The sequence below is a fragment of the Pongo pygmaeus genome, chromosome 4, assembly GCF_028885625.2.
Source record: "Pongo pygmaeus isolate AG05252 chromosome 4, NHGRI_mPonPyg2-v2.0_pri, whole genome shotgun sequence".
NCBI lineage: Eukaryota > Metazoa > Chordata > Mammalia > Primates > Hominidae > Pongo > Pongo pygmaeus.
The window spans coordinates 41,357,365-41,378,145 of record NC_072377.2 but is presented as its reverse complement, the minus strand read 5'-3'; the positions used below and the strand labels follow the sequence as shown (position 1 = coordinate 41,378,145).

Here is a 20,781-nt window from a genome sequence, read left to right as displayed (position 1 = left end):
CATACTTTGTCTTGTAGCCTATCACTAACCGTTTGAAGAAACTTACTAGTCCTGGAGGTTGTGCCTATGGTAATCGCCACCCTAAAAATCTTTAAAAATAGGATTTGTACTCATGAGCATGTGAATTTGTAGGTGTTGACTTGCCTTAAGGAAGGCAGAAAAATGTGCATATTTTCTAAAATTGCATTTGAATCTGTGACTCAGGATGACTTGTGAAGGTTTACCCTTGAAAAAGCATTTGATATGTAGTATATATTCTTTCATTCTAGGGCTTGGGGACTCTCAAGGCATGGCCAGATGCTCTGTCTTGTACTTCATCCTGCTGAGTGCTCTAATCAACAAGGGCCAAGCCTGCTTCTGTGATCACTACCCATGGACTCAGTGGACCAGCTGCTCAAAAACTTGCAATTCTGGAACCCAGAGCAGACACAGGTCGGTGTGAACTTTGTGGCTTTTCTTTGTGCCCTGGAAGGATTCAAGGATGAAGTCAGCAACATCAGGAGTGCCACACTAAGCAATGGGAATATATATATTATATATTAATATATGTAATATATATTATATATTAATATATGTAATATATATTATATATTAATACATGTAATATATATTATATATTAATACATGTAATATATATTATATATTATATATTAATATATGTAATATATTATATATTAATATATGTAATATATTATATATTAATATATTAATATACATTACATATATTAATATATATAATATATTAAAATATTATATATTATATATTATATATTAAAATATTATATATTATATATTATATATTAATATATTATATATTATATATATTAATATATTACATATTATATATAAATATATTATATATTACATATTATATATAAATATATTATATATTACATATTATATATTAATATATTATATATTATATATTATACATTAATATATTATATATTATATATTAATATATTATATATTATATATTATATATTATTATATTATATATTATATATTATATATTATTATATATTATATATTATATATTATTATATTATATATTATATATTATATATTATATTATATATTATATATTATATATTATATTATATATTATATATTAATATATGTAATATATATTACATATTAATATGTAATATATTACATATATTAATATATATTAATATATTACATATATAATATGTAATATATATTAATATATATTAATATATTACATATATAATATGTAATATATAAATATATATTAATATATTACATATATAATATGTAATATATATTAATATATTAATACATAATATATAAATATATTAATATATTATATATATTATATATATATCTCTCTCTCTCAAAGTAAGAACTTATAAATTTGGATGAAATTTGAAGTCTTTCTCTTATGAGGTTGAAAGGAAGTCTACTTTTGTTCTCTCTACAAGAACGAGGGGTTTCAAAGAAATTTAATTAAGAATCTGTGCAACACTTTCAGTTGACTATTTAACTTGCTTTGAATCACTACCCAAGCTTTTTTTCAATCAGCATACAACTCTGCTTGCCTATAGTTAGGGAGTTAATTATAGAGAATTTTCTACTCATTAAATAGACTCTAACAGGACCTCAATTGAGCAGAACTGCTAGCTATTAGCTTGATTGTTGGCATATACAAAATGGCAACAAAACTGTTCTTTCTTGATAACATTTAATAATTCAGTCTTTTCACCAATTCAGACTTCTCGTCCCCCACAGTTTCTTTAACTCTGTTAAATGTTTCTGTACCATGGAGATGCTCACATGTTAGGGGAGAAAAGCATATATTTAATGTGTTTTAACCATTACAGAATTTTTTAGGATCCTTATTTTAGAAAACTATGTTTACATATGTAGTGTGAATCTCATTAAAATTACCAATTGACTTCCCCAATAAACCATCTACTACATATGTGAAAACAGATTTGTTTACAATATTCCTGTATTCAAGAGTCCTTCAGTAGCTCCCTGCTGCCTACAAAGAACAGCAAATATTCCTGGCCAGTCACACAAGCTCCTCCCTGGAGAGCTACCTGGACATGCTCTCTTCTGCCTCAAATCTTTGCACATGTCGCTTCCTCCAAATTCCCTTCCGTCTGTTACCTGGAGAATTCACGCAAATTGTGCAGGATGTTTCTCTCATGTCACTTTCTCTTTGAATCTTTAGCCCCACAGCACCTTGTGTTGTCCTCCTCCAAGCAATTTGCAGGATCTTTCTTTCCTTTCATCTTTCCTTGCCTTCCAGTCCATTCGAGGAGGTCCAGCATGGCTGGCTTCATGGTGTAACATGTGCAGTCACACAGGCCCCACACTTAGAAGGGCTTCATGCTTGGCTTAATGATCTGCCATTGCTGTCTTGAAGTTCTTAGTTTTGAGCAAGAGGTTTCCCATTTTCATTTTATGCTAAGCCTCACAAAGTACGTCCTGAATTCTATTAAGTGGTGAGAACTGCATATATGCCAACCTGCCTAATTTTTCCATGAAAATTTTCTTTCTTTTCTATTTATTGTAGTTAATGCTCAATGATACTTTGATTATGGAGCAGGATGTATGGTGAATACACTCATTCTAAGCAACTTCTTCTTCATGGTTACAGACAAATAGTAGTAGATAAGTACTACCAGGAAAACTTTTGTGAACAGATTTGCAGCAAGCAGGAGACTAGAGAATGTAACTGGCAAAGATGCCCCATCAACTGCCTCCTGGGAGATTTTGGACCATGGTCAGACTGTGACCCTTGTGTCGAAAAACAGGTAGGCAACCATGGGCATTTTCAGGAAATACGAATCACAATAGAGGACTCTGATTCCCTTACAGGCTTAACAGCATAGTAATGCTGAATTACTTCAATTTCTGAAAATCAACTGTCCCAGCTTCCATTGAGGGAAAATTCCATTTAACACTTTTGTGGGGGGAAGAGGGGGTTTATTTTATGTATTTTACTGTCTTAAGAACACAAAAAGGAAATTTTGCTCCCAGTATTGGTATTGTAGTTACCCGGTTCTGAATTCCACTGCCTGTGCCTTCTGAGAATTCTGAAAGCAAAAGTGTATACAGATCGAGTAATCCTTATCCAAAATGTTGGTATCAGAAGTGTTTTGGATTTTGGATGCTTTGTGGATTCTGAAATATTTGCATATACATAATGTAGTAGCTTGGGGATGGGACACAGTCTAAACATGAAATTCATTTATGTTTCATATATACCTTATACATATAGCCTGAAGATAATTTATACAATATTTTTAATAATTTTGTTCATGAAACAAATTTATGATAAGTATTTACATATACAATACTCCACTGTGGCATCATGTTGGCACTCAAAAATTTTTAGATTTTGGAGCATTTTGGATTTTAGGTTTTCAAACTAGGTATGCTCAACACATACTTAAAAAAAACAAAAAACAAAAAACAAAAAACAAAAAAAAAAACAGGGTTTCAGTCCAAGGTTTTAAACCAGAGAGAAATGAGGGAAATTAATCAAAACCTTCACTCCTTGCACTTCCTCTACATTCCCCCTCCTCACGGCAATCCCTCAATTTGTTTATTGTTCCCAATTGGAATATTTACCCACCACAAACTCATTCCTGTAAGGGCATCGGCCAATGTGAACCACAGTCAGGGCCGTGCTGAGCATTTACACAGCAGGGAAGAAAAAGAAACTCATTTGTGGGACAGCAACTTTCTGAGGGGAACTGTTCTAGGTCCCTTTCATGTGTAATCTTATTCAAACTTCACATCATATTGTGTTTCTCTACCCATTTTACAGATGAGAAAGTTATTGCTCATTTGGGGTTAAGTAATTTGCCCAAGAATACACCCATTAATTAATAAATTGAATTTTTCTGACTTCAAAGTCAGTAATTTTTAGTCCTATCATATTTCTCTTCTGCCTTGACTCACCGTTTTACTACTCGCCATTTAAAATCTTTTTAAAGTGTAGACTACATTAGCACTGTTTTTCACAGGGACTCTCTTATGCAAAAGAACCTCAAAATTATTTCACATTTATCCCTTCACACTATCTTTAAGATATAGAAAGGCTACTGTTATGGCCTGGAGGAATTTACTGTACTCAAGAGACTCTCAGCAAACATTTATACATTTTATTTTGAAAATGTATAAACCATATGGTTTCAGAGTTATAAGAAGCCTTAGAAACCTTTTTAACCCACTTCCTCATTTTACTGGTTGGGAAACAGAGGCCCACAGAGGTGATTATTTCCCTAAGGGAGCATAATAATGGAATTGCAAGAATCATTAGTAAAATATAAGAAATATTACCATAGGAAAAATCACTATTGTGATTGAGAAGCCCAGTTTTCTTAGATACATTTTGACCTTGACCCTGCCTCAGAGTTATATCTTTCTCTTCTTTCCTTTCAGTCTAAAGTTAGATCTGTCTTGCGTCCCAGTCAGTTTGGGGGACAGCCATGCACTGAGCCTCTGGTAGCCTTTCAACCATGCATTCCATCTAAGCTCTGCAAAATTGAAGAGGCCGACTGCAAGAATAAATTTCGCTGTGACAGTGGTAATGTATTTTTGTTAAATGTTCAGTCCCCACTAAAAATAATTTGACTAAATCAGAGTTACTCCAATTAACTAACAGTAGAATCCATCACAGAGAAATCCCACCACATTTTAAGCAAAGTGGAATGGGAGTGTTATGCTGCCAATTCCCAAGATATTCCACTGTAAAATTATGGCTTTTCAGTTATACCATTTTGACCACTTACCTGATCTGCACAAATCTATAATCAGGATAATTTTTTTTTAAATGACATATTTTAAAAGATTTCTAATATAATTTATTATGGCAAGAATATTAAGATATCGTGTTGGAAGATGACTAGAGATGATGTAGAAAACTTTCTTGACTGGCTCTAAAATTAATTCCAAAAGAGTAAGTCAAAAGCACATACACAAATGAGCATGGCTACATTTCAATAAAATTTTCTTTACAAAAACAGGTGGCCATAGTTCAGGTCAGTTTTAGCCTACAGGCCATACATAGTTCGTTGACCTCCTATCTAAACAGTCAACTTAAAGTTACAATAAAATTAAATTTCAGATGAATGAAATCTCTATCATTTCTGTGTACTCTGAGATATCCTGAAAAGTAAAGTATTTATAACTAGATAGCAAATTTCCAATTCCATAGAAAATTGACCCAAGACCTTGGAACCCAAGTTTTCCCCTCTTACTCCCTGCCTCCTGCCCTCAGCTTTGCCAGCTTTTTCTGAATGTCAGACAGGAATCCTGGGGTCAGGGTTTTCCCCTATGCACCTCCACCCCAAACCTGGAATACGAGAGCAGGATGTGAGTAGGGAGATATACTTTGTGTCTATATAAATAAGGTCATGTCACAAATTGACAAAAGAGGGAATCAGAGCAAAATCCAAATGACAATGGCTGAGGGTAATACAGACCTGATCATTATATCCAGAGTATCAAAATCAAGATCTAGAACTGAAGTATAACTATTTGAAGCTTGAAAGATGGTTTTTACTACATATAAGCAAAAAAGATTCTTATTCAGTAGATGATAAATCTATGAAAAATTACAAAGGAGCTGCATTCAGGCCAAAAATACTCAAAGTTTGAGAAGCCTTGAGATGCATCCATTGGTCACCAATTTATAATGAACAATTTTAGAAAAGTTAGCAGTGTAAGCACAGCTGATCGCCAGTTCATCAACAGTTATGTCCATAACCATTGATTTTCAAATAACTGTACTATGAAGAGGTGTCTGTAATGGTTGGTAAGCGGCTGCTACTCTGTACTCCCTGAGCAACCCATGCCCTGCTTCCCAGAGCCCAAAATCCCTAGATCTTTTCATGATCCAGGAACTGATTGGTAAATCCTTGTCACAGATGTAGTTGGCATCCATTCTGACTGGGTGATGCCATAGCCTTTTGGTTGTTAAATATTCCATTGAAGATGGTATACTATTTTGCTCTCCTAAAAGCATCTACTAATGCCACTGTCAATGGGAGTGAGAGGTTTATGAATGATTGTTTTTCTGACTCAAGATGATACTTGGCCCTCAATTAACAAAGAACTATCTCTCCTGAAAAGATTGACCATCTTGCCTTTCCTCCATTATGACTGATGTTCAGAGTCTCCCAAGAGTCCCCAAGACTAAATGGATTATTTTGATGTATACGTGGATTTTTAAGAATTACCCATTATATTAATTCCCATGCAATATACCAACTCTTCTTTCAGAGTCCTAATTTTAAGCATAAAAGACTAGAGAATTTGCAGCTGGTTTTAAAAAATAATACTATTGCAGCGACACAAATCGTTTCCAATGGATAGGAAAAGTGTGCAATTTCTAAATGTATACATGGTTCCAAGTGTAAATGTATACATACATGTGCTGGCTAAGCATGCTGACTTCTGCAAATCCTGCAATATTCAAACTGTCCTTTAATTTCTCATTCCTTCTTTGGTATAGAATATATTTACGGCTTACAATATCTCTCCCCTTATGCTTTCTATTCCATAGAGTTTTTATGGCCTGGAACCATTCTCACCCATGTCACATCAGGCCTATTCCTAAACATCCCTCAAGAAGTATCCTCTTCCCTTCATCCCTGCCCTTGCTAATGGACTCTCTAAGATACCCCTATAAGTACTAAATGGATAGAATTTCTTGTATTCTCACAAATCTGGTACTCTGCTCACAAAGCTAAGCTAATGAGAACTATACTCTACATGTATATCCCTCCTTCTGTCTAATAAAGTGTGATTTTAGTGTAACCATATCAAAAATAGACCTTTGCTTAAATTTGTAAGTGCTAGGTTCAAAACTTTTTTAAAAATTTAACATGTATAGATTCGTATTTTAATAAATAGCCTCTCTATTTCAAACTAAAATGCCCATTCTGTTCTGTCCTGAAAACAACACAAAACAAAAAAACTAGAAATGCACTGTTTAAAAATAGAGCATCTTTCAGGTTAAGTCATGGGATAAACAGACATTCAATTCAATCCGCATTTTCAGTCCTGTGTGATTATGGTGCTCGTAGCTATAATTCTTTATAATAATAGTCCTGACATAATGCAAGATGGAAGATGTAATTATTTTAATTACACTCTACCTTCTAAGTGAAGATTATTAACCAAAAAAGTTGAAACCAAGTACTTTCTTGGGAACCCACTATTAATTAAAAAAAAATTAATTCAACAGAATGCCCAATTTTCCCGAGAATTTTAGTCAAAACAGTCATGCATAATTGTAGTGAGATGCTAATCACATCTTAAAATAATCAACCAGATAATCTCAAGTAAAACCTTTACTCATTGTCAGTTGGACCTGTACATACTGGTACAGGTGCTAACATCATTGACTACAGTCAAGAAGGTAAAAGGCAGGAGAGGAGATATCTGTCATTGCACATAGGTATTTCAATTTCTATAATATATAGTTACACACTGATTCCAAGGATCCTTATGAAATTCAGTAAGTCAAAAACAGAAGGTAATTATTTGGGTACATGAAATTTGTACCATTTTCTAAATTTGCTCACTCAACTTGCTACTATAGTATCTAGACACTTAACTTGTCCAAAAAATAGATATAGCAAATTATACGCAGGAAAACAATTATATACAGTAATTATATATAGTAAAATAGTAGATATATTTAATATATTTAATAAAATCTGTACTAATTATATATAGTAAAATATACGATTCTAAGTGTGCAGTTTTGCTTTCACAAATTATACAATCATGTAAACAACCCTATGTCAAGATATAGAAAATACGGATTTCTATATTAAGATATAGAAAATTCCCATAAACCCAAAAAGCTCCCTCCTTCTCCTTTCTAGTTAATTCCCCCTCCTTCCCCCTGGGAATCATATAAAGGAATCACATGACATGATTCATGTGTCTGGCTTTTTTCACCCAACATAAAATTTGAGAAATCCAACCATGTTATTGCGTGTGACTGTGCATCTGTGTGTGTGTCTATAAAGTTACAGGTTTTTAAATAAAAACAGTGACCTTGAATCTCCCATCCTAGATCAAAACAAAATTCTGAACCTCCTGTTCATTCTCTCCTACTGAACATGATCTCTATAGCGGCTCACTGTAATGGGAATGATATTCTAGGATTACTTCTCTTTTTAAAGACAATCAGCAACTAAATAATTCTGTGGTGACCCTTGTAATCTTACAAATGGAAATTTATCAGTTTATCACTCCATTTTTATGTGCTCCTAAAACTATCAAAAACAGTGAAGACTTGCCTTCAACTTTACCTTGAAATTTAAAGCATTTGTGTTTCAAATTAATAAATACTTTCTAAAATGATAATTTGTTGCATTGATGTTGTCTGCTTTTCTTGACTAGGCCGCTGCATTGCCAGAAAGTTAGAATGCAATGGAGAAAATGACTGTGGAGACAATTCAGATGAAAGGGACTGTGGGAGGACAAAGGCAGTATGCACACGGAAATATGATCCGATCCCTACTGTACAGTTGATGGGCAGTGGGTATGTAACATCTTTTTATCCTTGGGGAGAACAGGTGTCGGAACAAATGAGTCAGAAGGAGCAATGAGATACATCATTGTCCATCTTCCTCATTAACTTCTTACTACTCCTACCAGCCCTATCTCTGATACTTAGCTACCATGTTCAGGAAGTATGTGGCCATGATCCTCACTCCTGGGAAGTAAAAGTTAGCATTTTCACATATAATTTGTGCCAGGCAATGCTATGGGCCCTTCATAAACATGGCTTGTTTTATTTCTCATACATCTCTCAGAAAGTTTTCGAATGGATTAGAGCAGACTGGTCTAAGCCCATCAAGCTGGGAGGTACCAGGGTGGGGTCCTGGAGGTAGGCCTTGAATGGGTGAGTAACCACTCAGAAATGTCAGGAGCAAATGGAGAAAGAGGGTGTGATAAAATTATGCCTATGGGTGGGTTGAAAGCCAAAACACTAGAGAAACAAAACCAGTCTTCCAGCATGAGAAGCAAACCCAGAGTCAAATAATGAGCGATAAAGCCAAAAGGAAAGAAGTTAAGCAAATATAGAAAAAAAGAGAGGGCTAAGCAACAAGGGTGTGAAAACGTAAGAGAGTAAGAGGTGAAGTGAATATAGCTAGGTGTTCTCTCCCATAGGCTGTGTGACGTGTGGGTAGGTCTGTAGAGCCTAATGGCAGAAGCCAGACCTATATTACCATCCATTCTCAGCTTACAAACTGAGAAACGAGTCCCAGAAAGCTTAAATAACCTGACCAAGTCTACCAACTAGCAAATGGTGGAACCAGGATTCAAATCCAGACTTCAAAACCCAGGCTTTTTCCACGATTTCATGCTGATTCAGGACTACATCCACCTTACAAATGAGACACTCTGGAAGAAACCTCAGGAGATCACATAGCTCTTTCTTCTAGTGTTCCTACTACAGGAATACCCGATCATGAGCACACTGGGGGTTTTACCAGGGGTTCTAAATTCATTAGACTGAACCTGTGTTTTAGATGATGTTAGGAAGTATAAGAGAAGGCTATGAAAACAGAAAAACTGAGCCTTAATTCGAAACATAAGAAAAATCAGTAAAGATAATCTCCTATACTCTCCCCTTTACATAATAAAGAAATCCCTCTTAAATTTTTGGCCAGAAGGCAGATAGTTTGCTATCAATTTCTATTGCTTTATATTGGACTTTAGAAAATTAGAATTTTCACTTAATGCTGCCAGAGTTGCATAATATGAAAACCCGAGGCACCAAAGACAAACAGCCACAATTGCAAATACAACCTTTATTTGATTTAGAATAAAACCCAGAAAATATTGAACCAAACCCAAGGACACCAGTAAAATGGAAAAACCGTTAGTCTGAAAGTAAGAGGAGTTGGGTTCTAAATAACTCAGCTGGTTCTAATGTAGAACTAGAACCAGTTCTACATTATCTCACTACACCACAGCTGAGTTATTTTACAACTCTGGGCCTCAGTTTCCTCATCTATATGTTGGATGACTATAAACTGATATGAGATTCTGTCCTAAGAATTTCTAATTAGTGCTGATTTCGATGAAAGTGCTTCAACAACATGTTCTTATCCATGTGCAGAAATGGTTTCCTTCTCTTGGTTTGCCTACAAGAAAACATCAGCCAAAAACTCCCACTGATAATCACATTTTCTAACGTTCTGATTGATGAAGGGTGACATTACAAAATCACCTTTTGTTCAGTTGATCTAGACTCTAGAGTTACAGATGGGGGAGACCACATGCTATGTGTACTTCGGCTGAAGGACCATGTGGCCCTCTGCCAACCAGAGCTGTTGTCCCAGTGATTCTGAGAAATGAGCAAAGCCTGCTGGCTCGGGACAACCAGTCCTCTCCTTGCCTCCCCAGAGACTGAGAGTTTTGAGAATTGCTTACAGTAATCTTGTTCTAATCTGCTGGCCTTAGAATCTCTGCCTCTCCTCTATACCCTGCTACCCAACATATTTCTAACCACAAAAAAAAAAAAAAAAAAAAATTAGCTTCCTGAGTGGCTGTCCTTCTTAACTGATATTTCTCCAAGAAAAATTTTAACAAGAGATATAAAAATTTCTACATTGCCAACATCAGTCACTAGGTTCTAAATATGAAGAAAGAATCAGACAATAATAGCATGCTATTTGTTTTTACTCAGGCTTAGTGTGTGTATAGATACACACACAGTTGAAAGGACACATTCATCTATGTGGCAAAATAGTGAGATCTGTGAGTAGGGATCACACCCATATATATGTGAAAATTCATGCATACACACAAATATATATTTTTGATTTATATATTTCTAGTTATACTCAAAAAGTTACAAAGTATGACACATAAATCAGATTAGATCAAAGCACTTTAGAAACAATGCTGTATGTGAAACACTAAATTATATTAAGTCAATATCAATATCTGAGAGGAGGAAGGAAAGAATAAGACTGAAAATTTCTTCATAGCTGGCTTAGCTCCTAAAAGATTTCTCAGGCATGGTCTGCTGGAAATACCTCCATAAAATCCTATCTTCAGGTTCTCCACAAATAGCTGTCACCTTCATAGATTCCTCGTAACCTGAGAACCATTTTTCTCAAGCCCTTTTTTGCTTGCGACAAACATAAGTACATAGTGTAAAGCAGTATAAGGTCAATAGTTTTTTAGTCCTCACTGTTATGCTTTCAGCTATTTGAATATAATATGCATCTTAGACAACCCACAGAATTCACTCATTTTAAAAAACAGCCTTATTGAGATGTAATTTGCATGCCATACAATTCACCCATTGAAAGTGTCTAATTCAATCATCTTTAGCGTATTCACAGACTTATATAATCATCACCATGATATAATTTTAGAATGTTTTCAACATACCCAAAATAAAACCTTTGTACATATTAGATATCAAGCTTCATTTCTTTCCCCCTTTTACCTGACTCCTAACCCTAGGAAACCACTAATTCACTTTCTGTTCATGTAAATTTGTGTACTCTAGACATTTCATAAAAATGAAATTCTACAATATGCAGCCTGTGTCTGCCTTTTTACACTTAGCATAATGTTTTTAAGATTCATACCAATACTCACAATTGGTACTACAGAAATACAAAGGATCATTAAAGACTATTATAAACAGAAATATGCCAACAAATTTGAAAATCTAAAAGAAATGGATAAATTCCTGGATACAAAAAAAGCTTACCAAGATTGAATCAAGAAGAAATAGAAAACAGACCAATTGTGAGTAATGAGATTAAATCAATAATAAAAAGTCTCCCAACAAAAAAAAGCCCAGGACCAGATGGCTTCACTGCTGAATTCTACCAAACTTTGTAAGAACTAATACCAATTATTATCAAGCTATCCAAAAACATCGAAAGGGAACTTTTCCAAACTCATTCTACAAGACTAGTATAACCCTGATGCCAAAACCAGATAAAGATGCAACAACAACAACAACAACAAATCTACTACAGGTCAATATCCCTGATGCAGAAATCCTCAGCAAAATACTAGCAAACAGAACCCCACAGTACATCCCAGATATCTACTATAATTAAGTAGTATTTAATCCACAGATGCAAGGATGATTCAAAATATGCAAATCAATAATGTCATCACATCAACAGAGAGAACAAAACATATGATCACCTCAATAGTTGCGGAAAAAGTATTTGATAAAATTCAACATCCTTTCATGATAAAAACTCTCAAAAATTAGAAATAGAAGAAACTTAACACAATAAAGCCATATATGGCAAACCCACAGCTAGCACCATACTGGATAGAGAAAAGTTTTCAACTTATTTCCAAGGACTGGAATAAGACAAGGATATCTGCTCTTACCACTGTTATTCAGCATAGTCCTGTAAGTCCTGGCTGGAGCAATTAGGCAAGGAAAAGAAATAAATGCATCCAAACTGGAAAGGAGTAAGTCAAATTGTCACTGTTTGTAGATGACATTATCTTTTACAGAGAGAACACTAAAGAGTCCACCAAAAAAAAAAAAAAGCCCTAGGAATGATAAATGAATTCAGTAAAGCTGCAGGATACAAAATCAATATACTAAAATCTGTAGCATTTCTATATATTATCACGAGCTAAAGGGAAAAGAAATCAAGAGAGCTATCTATAAGAGCTACAAAAAAATACCTAGGAATAAATTTAACCAAGGAGATGAAAGATCTCTGCAAGGAAAACTATAAAACCCTGATGAAAGAACTTGAAGAGGACACGAAAGAAATGGAAAGGCATCCTGTTTTTATGGATTGGAATATTACTATTGTTAAAGTGACTCAACTGCCCAAAGCAATCTACAAATTCAAGGTAATTCCTATTAAAACACCAATGGCATGCTTTACAGAAATAGAAACAAAGCTCTAAAATTCATATGGAACCACAAAAAACCTTAATAGCCAAAGCAATCTTGAGCAAAAAGAACAGGCTGGGAGTGCTGGCTCATGCCTGTGCCAGCACTTTGGGAGGCCGAGGCACGTGGATCACGAGTTCAGGAGTTCAAGACCAGTCTGGCCAACATAGTGAAACCCCATCTCTACTAAAAATACAAAAATTAGCCAGGCGTGGTGGTGGGCACCTGTAGTCCCAGCTACTTGAGAGGCTGAGGCAAGAGAATCGCTTGAACCCAGGAGGTAGAGGTTGCAGTGAGCAGAGATCGCACCCCTGCACTCCAGCCTGGGCAACCCACAGAGACTCTGAAAAAAAAAAAAAAAAAAAAAAAAAGCCGAAGATGGCCGAATAGGAACAGCTTCGGTCTACAGCTCCCAGCGCGAGCGACGCAGAAGACGGGTGATTTCTGCATTTCCATCTGAGGTACCGTGTTCATCTCACTAGGGAGTGCCAGACAGTGGGCGCAGGTCAGTGGGTGAGTGCACCGTGCGCCAGCCGAAGCAGGGGCGAGGCATTGCCTCACTCGGGAAGCGCAAGGGGTCAGGGAGTTCCCCTTCCAGGGGTGACAGACGGCACCTGGAAAATTGGGCCACTCCCACCCGAATACTGTGCTTTTCCGACGGGCTTAGGAAACGGTGCCCCAGGAGAGTATAGCCCGCACCTGGCTCAGAGGGTCCTACGCCCACGGAGTCTCGCTGATTGCTAGCACAGCAGTCTGAGATCAAACAGCAAGTCGGCAGCGAGGCTGGGGGAGGGGCGCCCGCCATTGCCCAGGCTCGCTTAGGTAAACAAAGCAGCCTGGAAGCTTGAACTGGGTGGAGCCCACCACAGCTCAAGGAGGCCTGCCTGCCTCTGTAGGCTCCACCTCTGGGGGCAGGGCACAGACAAACAAAAAGACAGCAGTAACCTCTGCAGACTTAAATGTCCCTGTCTGACAGCTGTGAGGAGAGCAGTGGTTCTCCCAGCACGCAGCTGGAGATCTGAGAACGGGCTGACTGCCTCCTCAAGTGGGTCCCTGACCCCTGACCCCCGAGCAGCCTAACTGGGAGGCATCCCCCAGCAGGGGCAGACTGACACCTCACATGGCTGGCCAGGTACTCCAACAGACCTGTAGCTGAGGGTTCTGTCTGTTAGAAGAAAAACTAACAGAAAGGACATCCACACCAAAAACCCATCTGTACATCACCATCATCAAAGACCAAAAGTAGATAAAACCACAAAGATGGGGAAAAAACAGAGCAGAAAAACTGGAAACTCTAAAAACCAGAGTACCTCTCCTCCTCCAAAGGAACGCAGTTCCTCACCAGCAACGGAACAAAGCTGGACGGAGAATGACTTTGACGAGCTGAGAGAAGAAGGCTTCAGACGATCAAATTACTCTGAGCTACGGGAGGATATTCAAACCAAAGGCAAAGAAGTTGAAAACTTTGAAAAAAATTTAGAAGAATGTATAACTAGAATAACCAATACAGAGAAGTGCTTAAAGGAGCTGATGGAGCTGAAAACCAAGGCTCGAGAACTACGTGAAGAATGCAGAAGCCTCAGGAGCCGATGCGATCAAATGGAAGAAAGGGTATCAGACCTGGAAGATGAAATGAATGAAATGAAGCGAGAAGGGAAGTTTAGAGAAAAAAGAATAAAAAGAAATGAGCAAAGCCTCCAAGAAATGTGGGACTATGTGAAAAGACCAAATCTACGTCTGATTGGTGTACCTGAAAGTGACAGGGAGAATGGAAACAAGTTGGAAAACACTCTGCAGGATATTATCCAGGAGAACTTCCCCAATCTAGCAAGGCAGGCCAACATTCAGATTCAGGAAATACAGAGAACGCCACAAAGATACTCCTCGAGAAGAGCAACTCCAAGACACATAATTGTCAGATTCACCAAAGTTGAAATGAAGGAAAAAATGTTAAGGGCAGCCAGAGAGAAAGGTCGGGTTACCATCAAAGGGAAGCCCATCAGACTAACAGCGGATCTCTCGGCAGAAACCCTGCAAGCCAGAAGAGAGTGGGGGCCAATATTCAACATTCTTAAAGAAAAGAATTTTCAACCCAGAATTTCATATCCTGCCAAACTAAGCTTCATAAGTGAAGGAGAAATAAAATACTTTACAGACAAGCAAATGCTGAGAGATTTTGTCACCACCAGGCCTGCCCTAAAAGAGCTCCTGAAGGAAGCGCTAAACATGGAAAGGCACAACCGGTACCAGCCACTGCAAAATCATACCAAAATGTAAAGACCATCGAGACTAGGAAGAGACTGCATCAACTAACGAGCAAAATATCCAGCTAACATCATAATGACAGGATCAAATTCACACATAATAATATTAACTTTAAATGTAAATGGACTAAATGCTCCAATTAAAAGACACAGACTGGCAAATTGGATAAAGACTCAAGACCCATCAGTGTGCTGTATTCAGGAAACGCATCTCACGTGCAGAGACACACATAGGCTCAAAATAAAAGGATGGAGGAAGATCTACCAAGCAAATGGAAAACAAAAAAAGGCAGGGGTTGCAATCCTAGTCTCTGATAAAACAGACTTTAAACCAACAAAGATCAAAAGAGACAAAGAAGGCCATTACATAATGGTAAAGGGATTAATTCAACAAGAAGAGCTAACTATCCTAAATATATATGCACCCAATACAGGAGCACCCAGATTCATAAAGCAAGTCCTGAGTGACCTACAAAGAGACTTAGACTCCCACACACTAATAATGGGAGACTTTAACACTCCACTGTCAACATTAGACAGATCAACGAGACAGAAAGTCAACAAGGATACCCAGGAATTGAACTCAGCTCTGCACCAAGCGGACCTAATAGACATCTACAGAACTCTCCACCCCAAATCAACAGAATACACATTTTTTTCAGCACCACACCACACCTATTCCAAAATTGACCATATACTTGGAAGTAAAGCTCTCCTCAATAAATGTAAAAGAACAGAAATTGTAACAAACTGTCTCTCAGATCACAGTGCAATCAAGCTAGAACTCAGGATTAAGAATCTTACTCAAAACCGCTCAACTACGTGGAAACTGAACAACCTGCTCCTGAATGACTACTGGGTACATAACGAAATGAAGGCAGAAATAAAGATGTTCTTTGAAACCAACGAGAACCAAGACACAACATACCAGAATCTCTGGGATTCATTCAAAGCAGTGTGTAGAGGGAAATTTATAGCACTAAATGCCCACAAGAGAAAGCAGGAAAGATCCAAAATTGACACCCTAACATCACAATGAAAAGAACTAGAAAAGCAAGAGCAAACACATTCAAAAGCTAGCAGAAGGCAAGAAATAACTAAAATCAGAGCAGAACTGAAGGAAATAGAGACACAAAAAACCCTTCAAAAAATAAATGAATCCAGGAGCTGGTTTTTTGAAAGGATCAACAAAATTGATAGACCGCTAGCAAGATTAATAAAGAAAAAAAGAGAGAAGAATCAAATAGATGCAATAAAAAATGATAAAGGGGATATCACCACTGATCCCACAGAAATACAAACTACCATCAGAGAATATTACAAACACCTCTATGCAAATAAACTAGAAAATCTAGAAGAAATGGATAAATTCCTCAACACATACACCCTCCCAAGACTAAACCAGGAAGAAGTTGAATCTCTGAATAGACCAATAACAGGAGCTGAAATTGTGGCAATAATCAATAGCTTACCAACCAAAAAAAGTCCAGGACCAGATGGGTTCACAGCCGAATTCTACCAGAGGTACAAGGAGGAGCTGGTACCATTCCTTCTGAAACTATTCCAATCAATAGAAAAAGAGGGAATCCTCCCTAACTCATTTTATGAGGCCAGCATCATCCTGATACCAAAGCCTGGCAGAGACACAACCAAAAAAGAGAATTTTAGACCAATATCCCTGATGAACATTGATGCAAAAATCCTCAATAAAATACTGGCAAACAGAATCCAGCAGCACATCAAAAAGCTTATCCACCATGATCAAGTGGGCTTCATCCCTGGGATGCAAGCCTGGTTCAATATACGCAAATCAATAAATGTAATCCAGCATATAAACAGAACCAAAGACAAAAACCACATGATTATCTCAATAGATGCAGAAAAGGCCTTTGACAAAATTCAACAACCCTTCATGCTAAAAACTCTCAATAAATTAGGAATTGATGGGACGTATCTCAAAATAATAAGAGCTATTTATGACAAACCCACAGCCAATATCATACTGAATGGGCAAAAACTGGAAGCATTCCCTTTGAAAACTGGCACAAGACAGGGATGCCCTCTCTCACCACTTCTATTCAACATAGTGTTGGAAGTTCTGGCCAGGGCAATTAGGCAGGAGAAGGAAATCAAGGGTATTCAATTAGGAAAAGAGGAAGTCAAATTGTCCCTGTTTGCAGATGACATGATAGTATATCTAGAAAACCCCATTGTCTCAGCCCAAAATCTCCTTAAGCTGATAAGCAACTTCAGCAAAGTCTCAGGATACAAAATCAATGTGCAAAAATCACAAGCATTCTTATACATCAATAACAGACAGACAGAGAGCCAAATCATGAGTGAACTCCCATTCACAATTGCTTCAAAGAGAATAAAATACCTAGGAATCCAACTTACAAGGGATGTGAAAGACCTCTTCAAGGAGAACTACAAACCACTGCTCAAGGAAATAAAAGAGGATACAAACAAATGGAAGAACATTCCATGCTCATGGGTAGGAAGAATCAATATCATGAAAATGGCCATCCTTCCCAAGGTAATTTACAGATTCAATGCCATCCCCATCAAGCTACCAATGACTTTCTTCACAGAATTGGAAAAAACTACTTTAAAGTTCATATGGAACCAAAAAAGAGCCCGCATCGCCAAGTCAATCCTAAGCCAAAAGAACAAAGCTGGAGGCATCACACTACCTGACTTCAAACTATACTACAAGGCTACAGTAACCAAAACAGCGTGGTACTGGTACCAAAACAGAGATATAGACCAATGGAACAGAACAGAGCCCTCAGAAATAATGCCACATATCTACAACTATCTGATCTTTGACAAACCTGACAAAAACAAGAAATGGGGAAAGGATTCCCTATTTAATAAATGGTGCTGGGAAAACTGGCTAGCCATATGTAGAAAGCTGAAACTGGATCCCTTCCTTACACCTTATACAAAAATCAATTCAAGATGGATTAAAGACTTAAATGTTAGACCTAAAACCATAAAAACCCTAGAAGAAAACCTAGGCATTACCATTCAGGACATAGGCATGGGCAAGGACTTCATGTCGAAAACACCAAAAGCAATGGCAACAAAAGCCAAAATTGACAAATGGGATCTAATTAAACTCAAGAGCTTCTGCACAGCAAAAGAAACTACCATCAGAGTGAACAGGCAACCTACAAAATGGGAGAAAATTTTCACAACCTACTCATCTGACAAAGGGCTAATATCCAGAATCTACAATGAACTCCAACAAATTTACAAGAAAAAAACAATCAATCCCATCAAAAAGTGGGCGAAGGACATGAACAGACACTTCTCAAAAGAAGACATTTATGCAGCCAAAAAACACATGAAAAAATGCTCACCATCACTGGCCATCAGAGAAATGCAATCAAAACCACAATGAGATACCATCTCACACCAGTTAGAATGGCAATCATTAAAAAGTCAGGAAACAACAGGTGCTGGAGAGGATGTGGAGAAATAGGAACACTTTTACACTGTTGGTGGGATTGTAAACTAGTTCAACCCTTGTGGAAATCAGTGTGGCGATTCCTCAGGGATCTAGAACTAGAAATTCCATTTGACCCAGCCATCCCATTACTGGGTATATACCCAAAGGACTATAAATCATGCTGCTATAAAGACACATGCACACGTATGTTTATTGCGGCATTATTCACAATAGCAAAGACTTGGAACCAAGCCAAATGTCCAACAATGATAGACTGGATTAAGAAAATGTGGCACATATACACCATGGAATACTATGCAGCCATAAAAAATGATGAGTTCATGTCCTTTGTAGGGACATGGATGAAATTGGAAACCATCATTCTCAGTAAACTATCGCAAGAACAAAAAACCAAACACCGCATATTCTCACTCATAGGTGGGAATTGAACAATGAGAACACATGGACACAGGAAGGGGAACATCACACTTCGGGGACTGTTGTGGGGTGGGGGTAGGGGGGAGGGATAACATTGAGAGATATACCTAATGCTAGATGACGAGTTGGTGGGTGCAGCGCACCAGCATGGCACATGTATACATATGTAACTTACCTGCACATTGCGCACATGTACCATAAAACCTAAAGTATAATAATAATAATAATAATAATAATAATAAAAGAAAAAAAAGACTATATAGTCTTTAGAGTATAGTGTAGTTACAGTATAGTATACTATAACTACTTTAGTATAGTATAGTTATAGTATAGTGTAAACATAAATTTTATATGCACTGGGAAACCAAAAAAAACTTGTGTGACTTGCTTTATTGCAATAGTCACTTTATTGTGGTGGTCTGGAACTGAACTCACAATATCTCTGACATATAACTGTGTATATTTATAAAGTTTTACAGCAAGTAAAAAATCGGCTTTTTCAAGGTGTAATTTACATAAAATGAAATTCATATATTTTAAGTGTCCAGTTAAATGACATACACAGTATATGTATAAACATACACAGTCATGGGATTTCCACTACAGTCAAGATACAGAACATTTCTATTACCACAAAATACTCCCTTCAGTCCCTGTGCACTCCATTCCTATGACCACCCCTTAGACTCAGGTAATCACTAATCTGCTATTTATCACTATAATTTTGTATCTTCTAGAATTGCACATAAATGGATCATATATACTGTAATCTTTGAGATCTGGTTTCTCTACTTAGTGTAATCCTTTGAGATTCATTCATGCTTTGTGTGTATCAGTAATTTATTTCTTTTATGGTTCAGTAACATTTTATTGTATGGATGTGCCATAGTTTGCTTATCTACTCACCTGCTGATGGACATTTCGATCATCTCCAGTTTAGGATTCTTAAGAATGAAGCTGCCATGAACATTCATGTGCAACTCTTTGTATGCTTATATGTTTTCATTTCTCTTAGGTAAATACCTAGAATGGAATTGCTAATTCGTATAGTAAGTATATGCTTAACTTCTTTTCAGCAATTTGACAAAATGATTTATATCTGTTTAATGTAATAATCAAAAAGAGGTTTAAAAAAAAAAAAAAAGCCAAAGGCATCACACTACTACATTTCAAAATATACATGTTACATGTGTTACATGTTACAAAGCTATGGTAACCCAAGCAGCATACTATTGGCATAAAAACAGATGCATAGACCAATGGAACCGAATACAGAACCCAGAAACAAAACCATGTATTTACAACCAACTGATTTTTGACAAAGGTGTCAAGATCATGCACTGGGGAAACAAGAGTCTCTTTAATTAATGGTGCTGGAAAAACTGGATATCTATATGCAGAAGAATGAAACTGGACCCCCACCACTCATGCTATACAAAAATCAACTCCAAATAGCTTAAAGACTTACATGTAAAATTCCAGAACTATTAAACTATTAGAGAAAAATATAGGGGAAAACACTTAGAATGTTGATGTGAGAAAACATTTTTGAAAAAGACCTCAAAAGCAGAAGCAACAAAAGCAAAAATAGACAAATGGGATTATATCAAACTAAAAAGCTTTTTGTACAGTAGAGAAAACAGTAACAGAGTGAAAAGACAACATACAGAGTGGAAAAAAAGCATTTGCCAACTATTCATCTGACAAGGAGTTAATAT

General features: G+C 36.6%; 1 protein-coding gene across 4 annotated transcripts in view; it reads left to right on the top strand.

Annotated features, from left to right (window-relative positions):
- C6 (complement C6) overlaps positions 1 to 20,781 on the top strand; it is a 136,967-nt gene that overhangs the window by 62,970 nt on the left and 53,216 nt on the right. For all 4 annotated transcript variants that reach the window (XM_054488958.2, XM_054488960.2, XM_054488959.2 and 1 more), the window contains 4 exons: positions 270 to 432; positions 2,630 to 2,786; positions 4,423 to 4,567; positions 8,401 to 8,542. In XM_054488958.2, the coding sequence (XP_054344933.1) occupies positions 270 to 432; positions 2,630 to 2,786; positions 4,423 to 4,567; positions 8,401 to 8,542 (607 nt within the window). The remainder of the gene's footprint in view (positions 1 to 269; positions 433 to 2,629; positions 2,787 to 4,422; positions 4,568 to 8,400; positions 8,543 to 20,781) is intronic.